This window comes from Theropithecus gelada, chromosome 10, assembly GCF_003255815.1.
Source record: "Theropithecus gelada isolate Dixy chromosome 10, Tgel_1.0, whole genome shotgun sequence".
Lineage (NCBI taxonomy): Eukaryota > Metazoa > Chordata > Mammalia > Primates > Cercopithecidae > Theropithecus > Theropithecus gelada.
The window spans coordinates 11024443-11044863 of NC_037678.1; the positions used below are offsets into that span (position 1 = coordinate 11024443).

The window sequence follows — 20421 nt, forward strand, 5'->3', positions numbered from 1 at the left end:
AGGGAGGGAGGGAGGGAGGGAGGGAGGGAGGGAGGGAGGAAATGCCGAAGCCAAAACTCTTCCAAAGCTCTGCATGCCTGTGAGCAGAGTTCCTTCACACAGAGAGCCACCCACACTGTCACACAAGGCCCCACCCTCAGAAGGGCCTCATGCTTGGCTAATGCCCTGCTGTGGCCACCTCGAAGTGTTTAACAAATTTTTGAACAAGGGGTCCTGCCTTTTTTTTTTTTTTTTAGATGGAGTCTCACTCTGTCACCCAGGCTGGAGTGCAATGGCGTGATCTCAGTTCACTGCAAGCTCTGCCTCCCAGGTTCAAGCGATTCTCCTGCCTCAGCCTCCCAAGTAGCTGGAATCACAGGTGCCTGCCACCACAGCCGGCTAATTTTTGTATATTTTAGTAGAGACGGGGTTTCACCATGTTGGCCAGGCTGGTCTCAAACTCCTGACCTCAAGTGATCTGCCCGCCTCAGCCTCCCAGAGTGCTGGAATTACAGGCATGAGCCACTGTTCCCGGCCGAGCCCTGCCTTTTTATTTTGCTGTGGGCTCCACATGTTACATAGCCAGTCCTGCCCTCAGGGTAACAATGCTTTGCCTGGTGTTCAGGCCCCCAGGTGGTTTCCTTCCCTGCCTCCCCTCCTCTCCAACTCTGGCACCACTAGCTCTTATCACACCAAGGCAGGGGTCTCTGCAGGGACAGCACCACTCTTCTCTGTGTCTGCAAAGCCCAGCCCGGAGGGACAGAAAGTGGAGACTCAGGGGGCGTCTGCTGGGTTGGATCCCATGGGCTGGAATGGACTCAACTGGCCCCCTGTTGGGGGTCTTCGTGGAGTTCGTTGGTCCAGTCTTCAACTCTTTTCTCTTTTCTCCTCTGAGCTCCTACAATTCCCTTCTGGCCACATCCTGCCTCCTAGTCCAGGGAACCTCACGCAGATGTAGCCCTCAGGACACACCCACTCAGGAGCTGCGGGGTCCAGGGAACTCCTCAGGCCCTGTGCCCTGCACGCTCAGCTCTACCATGCAGGGTGAACAGGTACACACTTTTGCACCTTCTCTTTGCTGGCCAAGCGGGCGCAGAGGGGCTGACTGTCCTAGGCTGGCAGCTAGCACATGTTAGGGAGCCCAAGCCCTAACACTCATTCTTCTCTAAGTCCACCTCCCAGCGACCTCACGATCCCCAGGTGTCCTCCTCCGTGGCTGAGGAAACCCCAGGGGCCTGGAAGAAGGCTCAGCTCCTGGCCAGGGAAGTGGAAGGCTGAGGCACAGTCTTCTTAGTCTTTTGCTTTCTTTTTTTTTTGGAGACAGAGTCTCAGTCTGCCGCCCAGGCTGGAGTGCAGTGGCGCGATCTCAGCTCACTGCAAGCTTCGCCTCCCAGGTTCATGCCATTCTTCTGCCTCAGCCTCCCGAGTAGTTGGGACTACAGGTGCCCGCCACTACGCCCGGCTAATTTTTTGTATTTTTAGTACAGACGGGGTTTCACCATGTTGCTCAGGCGGGTCTCGAACTCCTGACCTCATGATCCGCCTGCCTCGGCCTCCCAAAGTGCTGGGATTACAGGTGTGAGTTACCGCGCCCGGTCGACAGTCCTTTGCGTTCTCAAAGGCTGAGCCCACAAGGGGAATGCAGTGTGGAAGACTAAGTGAGCATGGGACTTTGAAACCATGGCAAAGCCTGTTGCTCCTCATTCTGCCTCTGCGCCCCTCCTGTAACATAGACCAAGCCAGAGCCCCAGCCTGGCTTCCCAGAAGAATCAAGGGGGACTGTCATGAGGGGAACTGAAAGATGTATTAGTCAGTACATGTTAGGCTATGCTATCAAAATTCTAAAATCTCAGAGTTTTAATACAACAATAGTTGTGGTTTTTTAAAAAATTTTTAAGGCCGGGCGCGGTGGCTCAAGCCTGTAATCCCAGCACTTTGGGAGGCCGAGGCGGGTGGATCACGAGGTCAGGAGATCGAGACCATCCTGGCTAACATGGTGAAACCCCGTCTCTACTAAAAATACAAAAAACTAGCCGGGCGTGGTGGCGGGCGCCTGTAGTCCCAGCTACTCGGAGGCTGAGGCAGGAGAATGGCGTGAACCTGGGAGGCGGAGCTTGCAGTGAGCCGAGATCGCGCCACTGTACTCCAGCCTGGGTGACACAGCGCAAGACTCCGTCTCAAAAAAAAAAAAAAAAAAAAAATTTTTAGAGGCAGGGGCTCACCCTTGTTCTTGATGAGATGCATTCTCACCAGCTCAGTGTTAAGAGTGCAAAATTGGGCTGGGTGTGGTGGCTCACACCTGTAAACCCAGCACTTTGGGAGGCCAAGGCGGTGGATCACTTGAGGCCAGGAGTTCAAGACCAGCCTGGATGACACAGTGAAACCCCACTTCTACAAAAAATACAAAAATGAGCCATGTGTGGGCCAGACGTGGTGGCTCACGTCTGTAATCCCAGCACTTTGGGAGGCTGCAGTGGGCAGATCACGAGGTCAGGAGTTCGACACCAGCCTGGCCAATATGGTGAAACTCCCATCTCTACTAAAAATACAAAAATTAGCCAGGCATGGTGGCGTGCACCTGTAGTCCCAGCTACTCTGGAGGCTGAGGCAGGAGAATCGCTTGAACCCGGGAAGCACAGGTTGCAGTAAGCCAAGATCACGCCACTGTACTCCAGCCTGGGCAACAGAGTGAGACTCTGTCTAAAAAAAAAAAAAAAATAGCCAGGTGTGGTGGTGCATACCTGTAGTCCCAGCTGCTCCAGAGGCTGAGGCAGGAGGATTGCTTGAACCCAGGAGGCAGAAAGTGCAGTGAGCTGAGATCGCACCACTGCACTCCAGCCTGGGCAACAGAACAAGACCGCGTATATCCTTCCCCTCCTGGCACTTAGTATAAGGCCACAATCATGGAAGCCTAGGGGCTGAAAGGTCTGCACAGAACAGCTGTGCATGCTCTCTCTCCCTCTCTCTCTCTCTCTCTGTCGTAATTGCTAATTTATAATTTATACTCTCAGCTATTTCTAAAGAGGATTTTAAGTGAAATAAAAGATCAGAAACCACTTAGGGAATAGGAATGAGCTAGATGTACTAGAAAGTTGACATGAACGTTTGTTAGAGCTGAATAACATAGGGATATAATACAGTCATGTAATAAATTACACTTATGACAATTGAATAATAATTTCCAATCTGAGCTTCCTACCAGCAGAGGCAAAAAGGCCCCACATATTCACCTCTTCCTGCTTATTTTGCCAGCTGTTTTTCCCTTCTTAAAGTTTCTTCTCTTTATCCTCCCTTGTTTTCAGATCCACTGGGAGAAGAAAGACCCCTCTCCCCCATTTTCTACGTATCCATATCCCCCTTGCAAGGAAAGAACAGCATAAAGTCAAACGGTTACATGATTAGCATGATGGAAGCTTCAGCCTGAAGAAATGAGCCTACACAGGCCTTAAAGGTCCCTCCTACACCATCTTTTTGGCTCCTTGTCCACAGATGGAGCAGAGGGTAGGACTTGAAGGCAGGAGACAGCCTTGACCCCACAGAGGGAGCGGTCCAGGCCTTGGCTTCAGGGAGTTCCCTGGAACTTCATTGGAAGGCAGACTCCCTTCCCTGATGACTTATACATTAATTCATTGAATCCCCAGGACGGCCCTGCAAGAGAGGCCTTGTTATGTCCAATTCACAGATAGGGAAACTGAGGCCAAGAAAGGGAAATGATTTGTGCACAGTTACCCAGGTCCCTTTCTCTGAAGACACAGCCTCAGGGCAGGAGCCCCCCCCAGCATCTCTGTGGATGAGATGCTCAGAGTTCTGAGCTGGGGAGGAAAGGGGCTTCTGGGCAGGCCCCAGCTTGGTCTGGAAGGATCAGAAGATGGAGACTTGCTCCCCTCCCCACCACCCCACAGATGCCAGTTGCCATGACAACAGGGCCTCCCTTACGAGGGTGTTGGTTGGAAATTTGCATTTTAATGGAGACGTAATTAGAATTAAAGGACGGAGATTAGAAGGGACAGAACTCTCCCCAATCCCATTCTATGCCCTTGGGAACCAGAACCCCCACCACAGAGATCTTAAGGCCCCAGAACCACCAACTCCCCACACTGTCCCCTCCCAAAGCCCTATAGGGATATTTTCTCTGCCACAAAGTGCTGTGTCTGTCCCCACTGCCCACATGGCGATAGCAAAGCCCAGAATAGAGGAGGGACTTATTCTAGATCTTACAATGAGGTCAAGTTCCCAGAGCCAGGTGCCATCCGCTTTGCCTAAGGACCTCCCATCTGACCCCAACCTACCGGTAAGTCTTCAGGTACAAGTTGGCTTGAGGGAGGGGTGCTTGCTTGCTAAGGGGCCCCCAAGTTCTCCCCTGAGTCTTCCAAGCTCACCCCTTCCTCTCCCTGTAACCTCTTAACATCTCATGGCCCTGGGGACCTGGCAGGACTGGGCACTCCACCCCATCTTTCTCCAGGAACTGGGAGGGATGTGCCCAAGATCACACAGCAAGCTGGGCCCAGTGGCTCACGCCTGTAATCCCAGCACTTTGGGAGGCCAAGGCAGGCAGATCACCTAAGGTCAGGAGTTCGAGACCAGCCCGGCCAACATGGTGAAACCCTGTCTCTACTGAAAATCCAAAAATTAGCCAGGCGTGCTGGCAGGCACCTGTAATCCCAGCTACTCAGCAGGCTGAGGCAGAAGAATCGCTTAAACCCAGAAGACGGAGGTTGTAGTGAGCCAAGATCACGCCACTGCACTACAGCCTGGGGGACAGAGCGAGACTCGCTCTCAAAAAAAAAAAAAAAAAAAAGATCACACAGCAGCTTAATGGCAGAGCTGCATCTTTGGCTGGTCAGGGTGGAGACATTAAAAAGACCCCGCCTTGGACCCCCACCCGGGGGTTGCTGTCTGACCCCAGATCGCCATGGAGAATTTCCAGTAGCTATTTCTGTGTGTTCATTACACCCTTAAAATCAGGCATGCCACTATTTCACCTTTCACATCATTGGAAAGAAGCCACTTTGCCTCTGCCTGGACGCCCTGAGGGGGCTGCTGTCCCTGGGGCTGGTGGGTACCACCCTGAACCCTACAGACCCTGGACGACAGAGACTCACACTTGCTGACAGTGTAACATGAGCATGTGGGCACCACCAGGCCCAGCGGAGCCCTTTATTCACCCCAAATGCCCACCTCCTGCACATGGAGTGGCTTCTGGTTCACGCTCAGCAAATGCTAGCTGGTTTTTCTCCTATTGGCTGCTCCATCAGTGGTATCAGCAGATATTTATTGACGGCACAGATTATTAAATGCCAGGCCTGGTGCTGAGCACATTTCATGCCACCTCACTGCACCTCCAACAGACCCCAAGCACCCCCTCGAAGCTCAGAGAGGTGAGGTAGGCTCCCAGGTCACACGGCTGCTAAGCGGCAAAGGCGGCGTCTGAACGGGGACCAATGACTCCAGGCTGTCAGGTGTTACTCCCTGTGGCCTCCAACCTACCCGTGTGTGAGCACAAGAGCGTAGAAATCCAGCAGCCACATACAAGTGCAGGTCACATCCACAGACAGGGGCCCAGGTCCCACCGGCACACTGCGGTCCACAGAGCAATCACTGATTTACAAATTAGAGTGCTTATTCTGCGTCCAACGGAATTCCAAACGCTCGACACTCGATCCTCACAGCAGCCCTATGAGGTAGGGATTATTATCATAATCAACTCATAAACGAAGAAACTGAGGCACAGAGAGGTTGTGGGACTTGCCCAAAGTCACACAGCTAGTGAGTGGAAAAGCCAGGATGTACAGCCTGGTTCCAGAGCAGGCGCTCCCTTCAGACCATAGGAGCCCAGAGCCCCGGGCGCCTCCCGCCTCAGTCCTGTATGGAGGACTGGACAATACTCTCTAAAGCCCCTAAACCTCAGAGGAGGAAATAGGCTAGGGGAGGAGGGCAGAGGCACATAGATGTGTGAGCTGAAGCCTTGTGGAAACTGGGGCATCTGTGCCAGCCCCAGACCACCAGGACACCCTCTCCAGCACTGCCCACCTCCCAGAGTCCCTACGGTCCTCTCTCCAGGGGGCCACTGGTCTGGAAGCTGAGGGAACACGCTCACACACATACTCTTGCTTAGGACCTGGAGACTGGGGCTTGAGTCCTGACTCTTGCTCTTAAAGGGCTGCACAGCTCTGCAGGAAGCCCACCTGCCTCTCAGCCTCCCAGGCCCAGGGAAGTTAAGCTGTTCCAGGGAGCCTGGGAGGAGACATAGACAGGGCATGGGGGCCGAAGGGCCCCTTACAGTGATTTTCCTCTGTGTGGCCAAAGGCCCCAGTCGGGGGATCAGGGACAGGCAGGGACCCAGTGTGGAAACAGGCTCAGAGCAGTGAAGCTGCTCACCCAGGGTCATGCCAGGTGGGGAACTAGCCTGGGAGATCTCATGACCTATCCTCCCACAGGGAGACAGGAAGCAGCTGTCCCCCTGAGCTTGACCCATCAGGGCCAACGTCAAGACTGGCAGGTCGCAGGTGCCCAAATTCGGGCTGTGGCGTGACCTGCTTGGGCCCAACAGTGGCTGCCCCTGCCCATCCCGTCTTGCCCAGAGGGAGCAGGTAGCATGGCAGCGCTGTAGCACCCTCTGCACGCAGTCCCTGGGCGCAGACCCACCCAGGCCTGCCCTACACGGCACGGTTCTCACACCTCTCCTAGAAGGGGATCCACTGGTTCTCACACCTCTCCTAGAAGAGGGCTGCTGCCCCGCCGAGCCCCATCCAACCGATGAGGAAACTGAGGCACTCTTTGTTAAGGGATTGCTGGGGTCACACAGCCCCCAGCTGTCATTTGCACAGTTTTCAAGAAGGGACCTCGCCTCCCGCCCTGGGCAGCCCAGGCTGGTGGCTCTGCCTTAGCTTCCCCAGCCACTCCAGGCCAGGCTGCGAGTGGGAGGGGGTGCGGGACAGCAGGAAGCCGGGGCCACACACTGCTGGCTGCAAGGAGCCAGCTGAGGCCGAAGGACGTCCGGACCCCCACCCCCACCCTACACCCCCACCCCTACCCTACACTCCCACCCCCACCCTACACCCCCACCCTACACCCCCACCCCCACCTAGCCTGGGTAGCTGCAACTGAGGCCTTGTAGTCGCGCCGCGCGAGAAAGCTGTCCTGCGTCGCCACCTAGTGGCAGAAATGCGCCCGGGCCCGCGGATGTGCTGATTCCTCCGCAGGAGGCTGGTTCGGCGCCTAACCTGCCGTCCTGCCCGTGCTCGGCTGGGCTGCGGACGCTGCAGGGGTCTGCCCAGCACGTTGGCACACACAGAACTCCACCCGGGGGACCGTGGGCTGATCAGCCCAGATCGGGAGGAGGACAAAGCTTGGTCCTTTGCCCGCCTGAGAGACTGACTCGCTGCACATCCCACGACCTTCTGGGCCTCTCAACCCAGCGGCTCACTGGCGCCCCAAACTCAGCTCTCATCCACTCATTTCGTGCGTTTCTGGAACTCTTACCGTATGCCAAGCACTGTTCCAGGCGCTAGGGATATAACAATGAACAAAACAAAGATCCCTGCCTTGAGGAGCTTACAGAGGGGTATGGGTGGGGAAATAGACAATACTTGATACACATAATAAGACAACAATCCGGCTGTGTTAGAAGCAGGAAGGAGGCGTATGTCTGAACGATCACTGGGCTCCAGGCCCCCCACTCCCCTTAGGACAAAATCATGGAGTCTGAGGCCTTTGCGACCCTCCAGCCCAGCATGGCATCCTGAGGGGCCACTCGTGTGTCACAGGGGATAGGTCCTCGCTACAGCGGTCTCCGCCTGGAACAATCCCCGCTGCCCATACATGGTCAGCTCCTCCTCACCCTCCAGGGGCCTACCTGACCCCATGGCTTGACAGGCCCCACCCAGCACCACAGCACTGCTCTCCCTGGTGGCTGTGGCAGGAGCGCCCCCACAAATCCTGCGGCCAGGCTGCCAGTCTTGATTCGCACCTCTGACTCCACCCGTGTGACCCTGGCCTCTCTGTGCTTGTTTCCTCGTCTGTAAAATGCAAAAGACAATTCCAACCTGGAAGGGTAGGGGGATAAACGAGTTAACAAATGCAAAGCACGTAGAACAGGGCCTTGACCCTTGAGTTTGTGTTGGTTGGTATTATTACTATCTAGCTGATGGGGCTTAGACGGTGTGGTCTATCCCGGAGGACCAACTCCAGGTCCCACACTCTGTGCTGTCAGGTACACAGAAGGCCCTCAGAAGCCGGCTGAGTGAACCCAGTGGTCCCTTCTGATTCACCGTTCACTTATTGCGTGTCTTCTGCATGCCAGGTGCTGGACGGCCAGCTGCAGATGGAGCAGCGAACAAGCCAGGGCTCCTCCCCTAGGTAAGCAGTGTCACTTCTAGGCCAGAGGGGCTCAAACGTTTTGGTCTAAGAAGCTTCTTACATTTAAAACCTCAGAATCCCCTCACGCCTGTAATCCCAGCACTTTGGGAAGCCGAGGTGGGTGGATCACTTGAGGTCAAGAGTTCAAGACCTGCCTGGCCAACATGGCGAAACCCCGTCTCTACTAAAAATTTTTTAAGAAGAAAATTAGCCGGGCGTGGTGGCGGGTGCCTGTAATCTCAGTTACTCGGGAGGCTAAGGCAAAAGAAGGGCTTGAAAAAACAAACAAACAAAAGAAGCGCTTGAACCCTGCAGGCGGAAGTTGCAGTGAGCCGGCACTGCACTCCAGCCTGGGCGACAGAGCGAGATACCGTCTCAAAAAAAATTAATTTAATTAAATAAATAAATTTTTAAAATTCAGGATTCCAAAGAACTTTTGTATGTAGGCAACTGATATTTGCCATACTAGAAACTAAAACAAAAAATTTACATATTCATCAATTCACTTAAAATAACAATAAACCCATTGCTTTGTAACATCAACATATTTTGAGAAATAATTGTATTTTTCAAAACAAAAATATGTCTTGAAGACAACTGGATTTTCATACTGCACTCAACCTATGCGATAGCTTGCGCTGGCTGAAGTATACGGAAAACACTCCGCCCCGTCCCCAGCCTAGCCCGCCACGGAGCCGCCAGACCCGAGAGGATTGGCCAACCCGGCGGAGCTGGTTGCAGACGGCTTCCGGGGAAGGAGGGGCCTGAGCGCCAGGCGCCAGGTGGATTGGGATTAAATAACAAATATGTCCTTCTGTGCCTTAAACCCGCCTCCAGTTTCCGCCCCTTCTTCTGCTCAAGTATAAACCTCTAACGCATGCGTCCTAAGAAAGATGGGCACTTCCGCCCATCCCTTCCGGAAACCTCTGTTCCGGCTCGGATTTCCGCCGAGACGGCTAGGACTGCCAGGTTGCAAGTAGTGTGAGGCTCGTGGGCGGAGCCAAGCGCAGCCATGTCCGCGGCCCTGCTGCGGCGGGGCTTGGAGCTGCTGGCGGCGTCCGAGGGTGAGGACGGCTGGCCGGGGGACGTCCGGCGGGGGCAGGAGGATGGCAGTGGCTGCGGGCGGGAGCCGTGGATGGAAAACAATCCAGGCCGGGCTTAGCCCCAGTGGCACGGGAACACTGCGCGCCCTCTGATCTGGGTCCCTTCTTCTCTCTTCCCCTGTAGCCCCCCGGGACCCTCCAGGTCAGACCAAGCCGAGAGGGGCTCCGGTGAAACGGCCCCGGAAGACGAAGGCAATTCAGGCCCAGAAACTGCGGAACTCGGCCAAGGGAAAGGTGCCCAAGTCGGCATTGGGTAAGTTCGGGAAGGGGCTGAAAGCGCTGCCTCCGGTGCTGGGACCTGCGCCCCAGAGGATGTGGCGCTTGAGGCAGGGCCTGAAGCGTCGGCCCGGTATTGTTAGACCTACTGTGTGCCAGGCGCGGAGCGGGCTCCTGGACATACGAAGGTGACAGAACACGCCACCGTCCTGGCCCTCGTGGACTACGGCCCTAGTGGGGAGAGAAGCCTCAAAGAATATCAAACCCAGTGTATCATTGCTAAGTGCATTGAAGCCTATGAATTAAAAGATTACGGTACTCCGATGGGGACTTGGGCCAAGTCAGCCTTCTCTGAGGAAGCGACATTTCAGCCGAGAGCTGAAGGAGGTATAAGAGTGAGCTGGGTGAAAAGTAGGAAAATATTCTAGGAAGAATAGCATGTGCAAAGGTCCTGAGTTAGAAAGGAGGTTGTTGCCTTTGAGAATTTGAAAAAATAGAGGCTAGTAACGGTGACCTAGTGAATAAGGATCAAAGATGGAGCATTTAAACACATTCACTAACACTGTGTGCCAGGTGCTGATTCTAAATGCTGTGCAAATGTCAGCTCGTTTGATCCTTACAGCAGCCCTTTGAGGTCGATACTACTATCACCCCGTTTTACAGATTCAGAAAAAGGCACCTGCCCAGGTGGTACGGATAGAAACCAGGCACTGTGTCCCAGAGTGCTGCTATTACCCACTCCATTCAAATGGGACATGCTGTGCCCTGGGCAGTGGCCATAGCAGCAGAGATAAGAGAATTTTGCAGGTGAAAGATACGTTGAAGAGGGGGCAGCAGAGAATTTCAGCCTTTAGAGGGGTTTTAGTGGTGAATTGGCTGTGAAGGTGGAGCCTAGTTTATTGGGGGATGTGGTGTCACTTAACAGACATAAAGACTTTCGGATTGGCCGGGCGCGGTGGCTCAAGCCTGTAATCCCAGCACTTTGGGAGGCCAAGACGGGCGGATCACGAGGTCAGGAGATCGAGACCATCCTGGTTAATATGGTGAAACCCCGTCTCTACTAAAAAGTACAAAAAAAAAACTAGCCGGGCAAGGTGGCGGGCGCCTGTAGTCCCAGCTACTTGGGAGGCTGAGGCAGGAGAATGGCGTGAACCCGGGAGGCAGAGCTTGTAGTGAGCTGAGATCTGGCCACTGCACTCCAGCCTGGGCGATAGAGCGAAACTCCGTCTCAAAAAAAAAAAAAAAAAAATACTTTCGGAGGGGCTGGTGTGGGCAAGATGGTGATATTTTGACGTGTCAGGACGTGACAATCCCTGAATCCCTGGAGTCTGATGCATAAATATGTTAAGGTATTTGTTAAAAGAATTATGAATTCCAAGGAGGAAATACAACTTGAGCCAAAGTTTGGAGGCAGGAGAGCGAGACAGGTTTGAGGCCCAGCGATACTTGCCATGAAGCACGAGGGTGGAGTGCCAGAGGTCGTTCCTATCTGTCCCAGCCCTTGTCTCACCGTCCTGTCCTGGGTGCTCACCCACCTCCCCTGTTAGATGGGAGCTCCTAAAGGCACACACCCCCTTGGGCTTGTCCGCAGCCCTGGTGTCCAGCACAGGTTTTGGCACATAGATGTTGAGTGAGAGGAATGGCAAGCCTCGCAGCCAATGGAAAGAACACCTCTGCGGCTGCCACCTTGCTCCAAGCTTCTTTGTCTCTTTCCTGGATTATTGCAGAAGCCGAGCCGGTCTCCTGACTTCCACACGCCCCCTCCCCCAGTAATCTTGTTCTCAGCAGCAACCAAAGTGATCCTCTAAAATCAGAAGTCATTCTTTGTTTCTCCTCTGGGTGGCTCCCATTGTAGTCAGTAAAAGGTAGGGGTCTTAGGGTGCCTGATGAGGCCTACATGACCTACCCCCCCCCCCCCCCCAACTTGGTCTCTTCCTGCTACCCACTCCAGCTGTTTTTTTGTTGTTGTTTTTGGGTTTTTTTGAGACAGAGTCTTGCTTTGTCACCCAGGCTGGAGTGCAGTGGTGCGGTCTCATCTCACTACAACCTCTTGCCTCCCGAGTTCAAACGATGTGCCTGCCTCAGCCTCCCGAGTAGCTGGGATTACAGGCCAACCACCACACCCAGCTAGTTTTTTTTATTTATTTATTTTTTTTTTTTTTTTTTGAGACGGAGTTTTGCTCTGTCGCCCAGGCTGGAGTGCAGTGGCCGGATCTCAGCTCACTGCAAGCTCCGCCTCCCGGGTTCACGCCATTCTCCTGCCTCAGCCTCCCGAGCAGCTGGGACTACAGGCGCTCGCCACCTCGCCCGGCTAGTTTTTTGTATTTTTTAGTAGAGATGGGGTTTCACCGTGTTAGCCAGGATGGTCTCGATCTCCTGACCTCGTGATCCGCCCATCTCGGCCTCCCAAAGTGCTGGGATTACAGGCTTGAGCCACCGCGCCCGGCCGTTTTTTTTTTATTTTTAATACAGACGGGGTTTCACCATGTTGGCCAAGCTGGTCTCAAACTCCTGACCTCAGGTGACCTGCCTGCCTCAGCCTCCCAAAGTGCTGAGATTACAGGTGTGAGCCACCGCACCCAGCCACTCCAGCTGTTTTGTGTTTTACAAACACATTTGACACATTTCTGCTTCAGGGCCTTTGTACTGGGTGTTCCTCTGCCTAGACAAATACTCTCCCCCTGGATATCCACAGCTCTCCACGTCATTTCAGTGAGACCTTCTCATTCCCTCCTATTTAAAATTGCACCCTCCACCCTTGGAATTCCCGTTTTCTGTTTCCTATTTTGTTTTTCTCCATGAAATATATGCACTTCTAAAATACTGGGTCGTTTGTCCTTCATCTCTCATGAAGCGTAAGCTCCAGAGCGCTCCCTTGGTGAGTAGTATTCAGGACATAATTGTTGGAAAATGGGGAGGCCCAGAGCCTGGGGCTTTCAGCAGGACCTGTGTGGAGAATGCATTTGATGGAGAAGAGCCCAGCTGCTATAATAATCTGGGAAGGGGGCCGGGCGCGGTGGCTCACGCCTGTAATCCCAGCATTTTGGGAGGCCGAGGCGGGTGGATCACAAGGTCAGGAGATCGAGACCATGGTGAAACCCCGTCTCTACTAAAAATAGAAAAAAAAATTAGCCGGGCGCAGCAGCGGGCGCCTGTAGTCCCAGCTACTCAGGAGGCTGAGGCAGGAGAATGGCGTGAACCCGGGAGGCGGAGCTTGCAGTGAGCCGAGATGGTGCCACTGCACTCCAGCCTGGGCAACAGAGCAAGACTCCGTCTCAAAAAAAAAAAATAATAATAATAATCTGGGAAGGGGACCATGAGGTCTTTGGCAGGGCCATGGGCCAGGGACCGAGAATGCTTCCAAGGGGAGTGAATGTGAAATGGTGCCCCCTGCCTGCCACCCACAGACGAGTACCGGAAGCGAGAGTGTCGAGACCACCTCAGAGTAAACCTGAAGTTTCTGACCAGGACGAGAAGCACGGTGGCTGAGTCTGTGAGCCAGCAGGTTTGTCGAGGGGACTATGGGAAGGGACCTGGGAGGTGAGAGCCGAGGCTATTCCCCTAGGACCCATGGCGGTCTTAGCCCTGAGGACAGGGTGGGAGGCTGGGCCAGCCCTGCCCTGCGCCGAACTCCCCCGTGACCTTTGCGGGCCTCCTCTGCTCTTGAAATGAGCAGAAGTCCCGCACCCTCCCCAGATTTTGCGCCAGAACCGCGGTCGCAAGGCTTGTGACCGGCCTGTGGCCAAGACCAAGAAGAAGAAGAAGGCCGAGGGCACCGTGTTCACCGAGGAAGACTTCCAGAAGTTCCAGCAGGAATACTTCGGCAGCTAGGCTCCCTGGAGGGCACGGTGAAGAGGCTTTCAATCCGGCCGCCTCCATCCGACTCCTCTGCTGGCCCCAGGACCCGGCCGTGCCGCGCGGCCAGCAGATGGCAATGCAGGACCAGCCTGGCTCGAGGAAGCCATGGAGCTGGAGCCGTGTGGTGGCTGGAATGGAGCTGGTGGGCCAGAAGTCCTGGGAGGATATACACACAGACTGGAGGTAGCTTCCGCAGGCCTGGGCAGAGCATCTGCACCTGCCGGAAAGGAACCTATCTGTTTTGTTTGCTTTCGCCCAGGTGGGGCCTCTGGGCTGTTTGCTGTGGTTCCTGAGCCCTCGGGGATGACACCTCCTGGAGTAGGAAGAAGGGTGGGCTTCCAAGTTGTAATAAATGCGAACCCAAGAGCTGTGTGTGCTGCTGATCTGCCCCACGGGGTGTCTCCCATCTCCTGTGGCACCAAAGCGCCACCCTGCCTTCCCCCATCTCCCAGCGTGCTTCTCAGCTCCGGGTCACAAGTCCTCCAGTCCAGCCCTGGCAGGCCGCCATCAGAACACCAACCTCTGCTGCCCTACACCAGGGGAGCCTCCATCCTCTGGGGGTGGCCGCCACAGCTGAAAAGGTGACTCGAGGCAAAAAATAGCTGCTGGGAGGAGTTCTGGTGCAGGTGGCTAGGTCCAGCAGTGGGAGTGGTGCTGCTCCAGCCCACGCCCAGGGAGTGTGGAGTCCGCCATGAGCGGAGCGTTTCACCAGGTGTGTTCCCTTTCCCGCTCAGGCTCTGGTGTGCAGCCAGGTGGGGTCAAATGCCTGTCGTCGTGGGGAGGGGACCTGAAGAAAGGGTTTCACACTCAGGCATGTGCCTGAGCTGAAGAATGGAGGTGAGGGGAGGCAGACGGGACCCTTCCAGCAGGCATGGGTTGGGATCAGGAGGTGAAGGACAGGCAGGTACTGAATGACTGTGAGTGAAGACCAGAGGTGGGGCCAGTGGAGGAGAGGGGAGAGGTCAGCGCAGGAGTCCATTCATCAGGGAGCCTCAGGGGAAGGGACCTGGGAGGCTTTCTGGCAGCTCCGTTTGTCTCCTGAACTCTTCCCTCCCCACCCCAGCCTAAGGGCTCCTTTGGTGTGGTGACTCCCATTGCTGCTGGTAGAGAGCATGGTATAGTCCCCTGAGGCTGGGTCTGATTGGGAGTGACATCTGGCTCCCTGGGTTCCCTGATGACACTGCCTCGGGGCCCATTATTTGTTTTTTTTTTTATTTTTTTTTTTTTATTTTTTTATTTTTTTTTTTTGAGACGGAGTCTCGCGCTGTGTCACCCAGGCTGGAGTGCAGTGGCGCGATCTCGGCTCACTGCAAGCTCCGCCTCCCAGGTTCAGGCCATTCTCCTGCCTCAGCCTCCGAGTAGCTGGGACTACAGGCGCCCGCCACCACGCCCGGCTAGTTTTTTGTATTTTTAGTAGAGACGGGGTTTCACCATGTTAGCCAGGATGGTCTCGATCTCCTGACCTCGTGATCCGCCCGCCTCGGCCTCCCAAAGTGCTGGGATTACAGGCTTGAGCCACCGCGCCCGGCCGGGGCCCATTATTTGTAAGAGCATTTGCTCCCCCACTGCCGTGGGTGGTCTGTTCCTGATCTTTAACTGCTATTCATCCTAAATAAAGACATGATGTGGCCACACATCTTCCCGGCAGTGGTCCTGTCTCCAGGTGACCTCCATCAGCAGGGGGAGGGGGAGGGAGTGTGCTGTGACCCCAAACCTTGGAGACCAGGGCCTCTTCCTGCCTGCTGGACTGTAATGACCCCACTGGGCAGAGAAATTCGGATATCCAAGGAGACTCGTGCCCTTAATCTTTTAAGCAGCTTAACAAGAAGCCAGTTCAACCTCTAGCGCCTGGAAGAACAGGCTGACCATAGGCCCGGGGCCCCTTTCTAATAAGGACACGCCCACTGTTACAGAATCGCCCAGAAGTGCAGCGTGACAGGCACTGCCCCCCGCTGAGGATGGGAGCCAGGGTCCTGCTGCTTCCCTGCTTGCGAGCTTCCCAATAAATCTTACACTTACGCCAAGTAGCACTATTGGGTGCCTGTCCATGCCCCCTCTGGGTGACAGTCATTTGTGTTTACCGCTGGCACTCTGGTCCAGTGAGTCAAGGACAGGACTGAGGAGTCTGCCTTTTAACTGTCCCCCTGAGCAGTTCTGGTGCAGGTGTCTGGAAGGCAGCAGGGAGCTGGGGTGACTGGGGCAGCACTGGAGGAGAGAGGGTTGTCCCCATGGGGGGCCAAGGAGGTGCTGACCGTGATGGCCAGGACCTGGTGACCAACAGGACCCAAATAAGAGGACACTGAGGCCAGATGCAGTGGCTCACACATGTAATCCCAGCACTGTGGAAGGCTGAGGCAGGTGGATCACCTGAGGTCAGGAGTTCAAAACCAGCCTGGCCAACATGGCAAAACCCATCTCTACAAAAAAATACAATAATTAGCCGGGCATGGTGGTGTGCATTCGTGGTCCTAGCTGCTTGCGGGGAAGAGGGCTGGGGTGGAGGATCACTGGAGCCCGAGAGGCGGAGGCTGCAGTGAGCCAAGATGGCGTTACTACACCTCAGCCTGGGCGACAGAGCAAGACCCTGTCTCAAAAAAAGAGGAAACTGAGTTGTCACTTCAACCCAGGGCTGACAGGACAAAGCAGGAGGCCTTCCCCAGTCTAGACAGCATGGATGGGTGTGAAAGCACCAGAAGCATTTGCGTCACAGGTGGTTTGGGGAAGCAGAGTTTGAGGAACCTACCCCATGCCCCACAGGAGGGCCCCAGCCATGGCTTCCTGTGTCTTCCACAGTGGGATGGGCTGCTGAAGCCCCCACACTCTGACCCTCTTTGCTACTAGAGGAGTTGGCCAAGGGGGCCAGGCAGGAGTGGGCCAGGACTGCAACATGGGACTCTGCTGGGGCCCAGCTGCAGGCTCAGAGCTTAGGCAAAGGCCTCCGCCACAGGCAGTGGGACTGTGGCACTTGGTGTGTGCCCCGTTCTTTCCTGCCTGGCTGACTTTCATGGGGTGTTGTTCCCATTCTCTGTCCACAACTCTCCCCACCCTTCAAAGCCCAGCTGGGAGGCCCTGCTCTGTCTCCTGAAGCTGCCACTTTCTACTTGGTCTAAGTGTCCACCTTCAGTCCGCCAACTAGGCTGAGAGCCCCCACCCCACCCCATGGGCCACCTAGGCAAGGGTGGTTGGCACTTGGGTGTCACTGAGGGAACTTTTTTTTTTTTTTGAGATGGAGCCTCACTTTGTCACCCACGCTGGAGTGCACTGGCACTGCTCACTGCAACATCCGCCTCCCCGGTTCAAGCGATTCTCCTGCCTCAGCTTCCCAAGTAGCTGGGATTACAGGCATGTGCTGCCACGCCCAGCTAATTTTTATTTTTTATTTTATATTTTTTTGAGACAGAGTCTTGCTCTGCCACCCAGGCTGGAGTGCAGTGGCGCGATCTCGGCTCACTGCATCCTCCGCCTCCCGGGTTCATGCCATTCTTCTGCCTCGGCCTCCCAAGTAGCTAGGACTACAGGTGCCCGCCACCATGCCCGGCTAATTTTTTGTATTTTTAGTAGAGATGGGGTTTCACCGTGTTAGCCAAGATGGTCTCGATCTCCTGACCTCCTGATCCACCCGTCTCGGCCTCTCAAAGTGCTGGGATTACAGGCATGAGCCCCCACGCCCAGCCTCACCCTGCTAATTTTTTAGTAGAGATGGGGTTTCACCATATTGGCCAGGCTGGTCTTGAACTCCTGACCTCGTGATCCACCCGCCTTGGCCTCCCAAAGCCAGGAACTTTTTATTTCTACCTGGCCTCTTTGAAATAAAATCATGCTCTTCCCCTGGTTTTCCCGATCTCAGGAAACGGGCCCTCCATCCTTTCTCTTGCTTGGGGGGATCCCCTCTCTTCACACCCACATCTTGGCTGCCTCTCCTTGCTGATCCCAGCCCAGTCCCGTGCCGGGCTGAGCCCTGTGACTCCCTGAGCACCCATCTTAAGGAGCATGCCCAGCATGTCCATGCCTGACCCAGCTGCTGTGTTACATCTGAATGTGACACATGTCACATCTTTTTCTTTTTAGGGTCCATCTGTCTCCTTTACCAGAAGCAAACCTCCATGAGGGCAGGGATGTTTACTTGGCTCACTGCTGGAGCCAGCACCCAGTGTAGTGCAGAGCGGGCACCCACTCAGGACTAGTTGTATGAAAGAAGAAGGTCGTTCTCTGCTCTCCACAACCTACAGCCTTGTCCTAGACACAAAGCAGGAGAAAATGCTGAGCGTTGTCCGCTCCCGCCTGTGAGGTCCCTTCCTATCCCCCAGCCCCCGGCCCCTGGTCACTGGGTAAAGCTCCACCTCTGACCTGGTCACCTAGGCTGGGCTGGCCAAGGCCTGGCAGGGGCCATAAGTTGCCACATGCAGGGTGGTGGCTGGACATCAGCCTCATCTCCGCCCCTTCCTCCCGTACCCCTTATTGCGCTGGGCTCTCCGGAACAGACATCTGCCTAGCCAAATCCAGCTGGTTTGTCCAGGTCATTATCACTGCCTATACCAACTGCCCGTGGGCCAGTGTCCACCCCCAGGCCAGACTTCCCAAGGAGGTGCCTAAGTCTGGGTCTCAGCTGCATCAGTAAGAGGGGTGCAGTCATAAGACCCTCCTCACAGCCTCAGGAGGACTCTGAGCTCATGACTGGAAGGCACCTAGAGCATCAGAGCTCTTTGAACGTTTTCGCCACAGTCATTTTTGCTATTTCCCAGGCACTGCTCTAGTCCTGGAAGTACCGGAATGAATAAGATAGCAAAATACCTGCTGCCACAGAGTGACCTTATATTGTAGTTAGGGAATGGAGAACAGAAAGTGAATCTGTATACAGATAAACTCAATGGAGAAAAAAGTTACAAAAAAAACAGCAAGTGTGAGGCTCTGAGGCAGGACCAAGCTTGGCAGACAGATGGAGAAAGGCCGGGAGCACAGTGAGGGGAGGAGGTGAGGTCAAGGAGAAGGGCAAAGCCACTGTGACCTGAGCTGGTGCCTTCTGGGTGTGGGAGGCCTTAGCTGCGGGGGCCTGGAAAGGGCACAGCCCCAGCATCCTGGGTCCACACCACTAGCCTGCGCTGCCCTTCTTGGTGCCTCAGTTTCTCGTCTGCCAAATGAGGGCCGACCCCCACTGGCACTAGATGACTCTGATGCTGTTGGCCGCACCCTAACGCCTATTTAGTACCTGGATGTGGATGGAGGCCCATGGCCTTTGGAGAATTCTAGAATCTCAGCAGGAAAGACCTCGAAGAGCACCAGGTCCAAGACCCATGTGTGATGCCCACTTCCAGTGGTGTCTCGGGCAACTTCTCCACAAGCAGTTGCATACATTCCATCTATACTGGGCACCGGAAAGGTCATGTGGGCCCCACCATGCAGGTCATTACGGGCCATTTGTTTCCAGCTCAAGAGGCAAAATGAAGAGCCCAGACTGGAGCCCGAGTCCTGGGTTCAAATTCCAGCTCTACCTCTTTGCTCAAAATCCTCCTGGGTGAGCTGGGCGTGGTGGGTTACGCCTGTAATCCCAGCACTTTAAGAGGCCGAGACGGGCGGATCACCTGAGGTCAGGAGTTCGAGACCAGCCTGGCCAACATGACAAACCCCATCCCCACTAAAAATACAAAAATTAGCTGGGCATGGTGGCGGTCGTCTGTAATGCCAGCTACTCGGGAGGCTGAGGCAGGAGAATCGCTTGAAACTGGGAGGCAGCGGTTGCAGTGAGCCAAGATTGCACCACTGCACACCAGCCTGGGTAATAGGCTCCATCTCTAAAAAGAAAAAAAAAAAAAAAAAGGCCAGGCGCGGTGGCTCATGCTTGTAATCCTAGCACTTTGGGGAGGCCAAGGTGGGTGGATCAGGAAGTCAGGAGTTCGAGATTAGCCTGGCCAACATGGTGAAACCCCGTCTCTACTAAAAATACAAAAATTAGCCGGGCATGGTGGCGAGCACCTGTAATCCCAGCTACTCGGGAGGCTGAGGCAGGAGAATCGTTTGAATCCAGGAGGTGGAGGTTGTGGTGAGCCGAGGTTGCACCATTGCACTCTAGCCTGGTCAACAGGGAGAGACCCTGTCTCAAAAAAAAAAAAAAAAATCCCCCCGTGTGGCGTCTGCCTCCTGGGTGTGCTTCGGGGACGGGGTGAACACACGTACCGTGCTCAGTTACAGCAGTGCCTGGGCGCACTCACCCTCACTGTCCTCCCAGCCATTCCCCAGGCACACCCAGTCTACACCACCTTCCACAGAAGGAAAACTGTGATCCTGAAAGACACAAAAGGAAAAGACAGACCTACCCAGGATACGCAGATCCTTGCATTCAAGCACTCATCCGCAACACAAAAGACATCGCCTGCCTGGAAGTCGCCCCGCCAGGAAGTCCGAAGCTGCGGTGAGGCGTGGTTTCTAGGCGCTGATCCATCCTAGCATGACACCAGGCCTTCTAGTTTAGGTAGCAACAGGCACAACAGCCTTCACAGAAACTGTCGCCTTTGTGCCCAGCTCTAGCCAGAACCTGTGCAAGCTGTCATCCTTCCACTCCGTAAGGAGAAACAGAGGCCAACCCTCAGCTCCTGTCCTGCTTCAGCATCAATTCCGAAAAGGAGCCATTTCTTTCTTCAGGTACACGCTTCTACAGAACTCAGGCTAACAAGTGAAAACTAATCTTGTGTGCTCATCTCAAGGACTGTGCAAGCTTATCCAGGGTTTCAGGCGACAACTGTTGGCATGAAGCCCTCTTGAATAAATAGGTGGAGGCCCAGGCTGTCCCTCCCTCCCTCCCAACCTCCCAGAGAGCTTCAGCCTCCTCCCTACACAACCAGCGAACTCAGCTCTGGGTAAAGGACCCAACTTGCTACAGTTGGCCAACTATCCGGCTGTATGGCCCCATGAG

At 54.8% G+C, this 20421-nt stretch overlaps 1 protein-coding gene across 1 annotated transcript; it reads left to right on the forward strand.

Moving 5' to 3' along the window:
• Positions 1-9233: 9233 nt before the first annotated feature.
• On the forward strand, positions 9234-13880 carry RPS19BP1 (ribosomal protein S19 binding protein 1). The gene is made up of 4 exons (XM_025398506.1): positions 9234-9401; positions 9565-9693; positions 13064-13161; positions 13353-13880. Exons 1-4 carry the CDS (start codon positions 9350-9352, stop codon positions 13485-13487), a joined length of 414 nt encoding a protein of 137 aa, XP_025254291.1. The 5' UTR covers positions 9234-9349; the 3' UTR covers positions 13488-13880.
• The last annotated feature ends 6541 nt before the right edge of the window (positions 13881-20421 follow it).

Coding starts and splice junctions, on each gene's coding strand:
- RPS19BP1 (XM_025398506.1), top strand. CDS start 9,350: ATGTCCGCGGCCCTGCTGCGGCGGGGCTTGGAGCTGCTGGCGGCGTCC. Junction 9,402..9,564: donor GCTGCTGGCGGCGTCCGAGG/GTGAGGACGGCT, acceptor CTTCCCCTGTAG/CCCCCCGGGACCCTCCAGGT. Junction 9,694..13,063: donor GGTGCCCAAGTCGGCATTGG/GTAAGTTCGGGA, acceptor TGCCACCCACAG/ACGAGTACCGGAAGCGAGAG.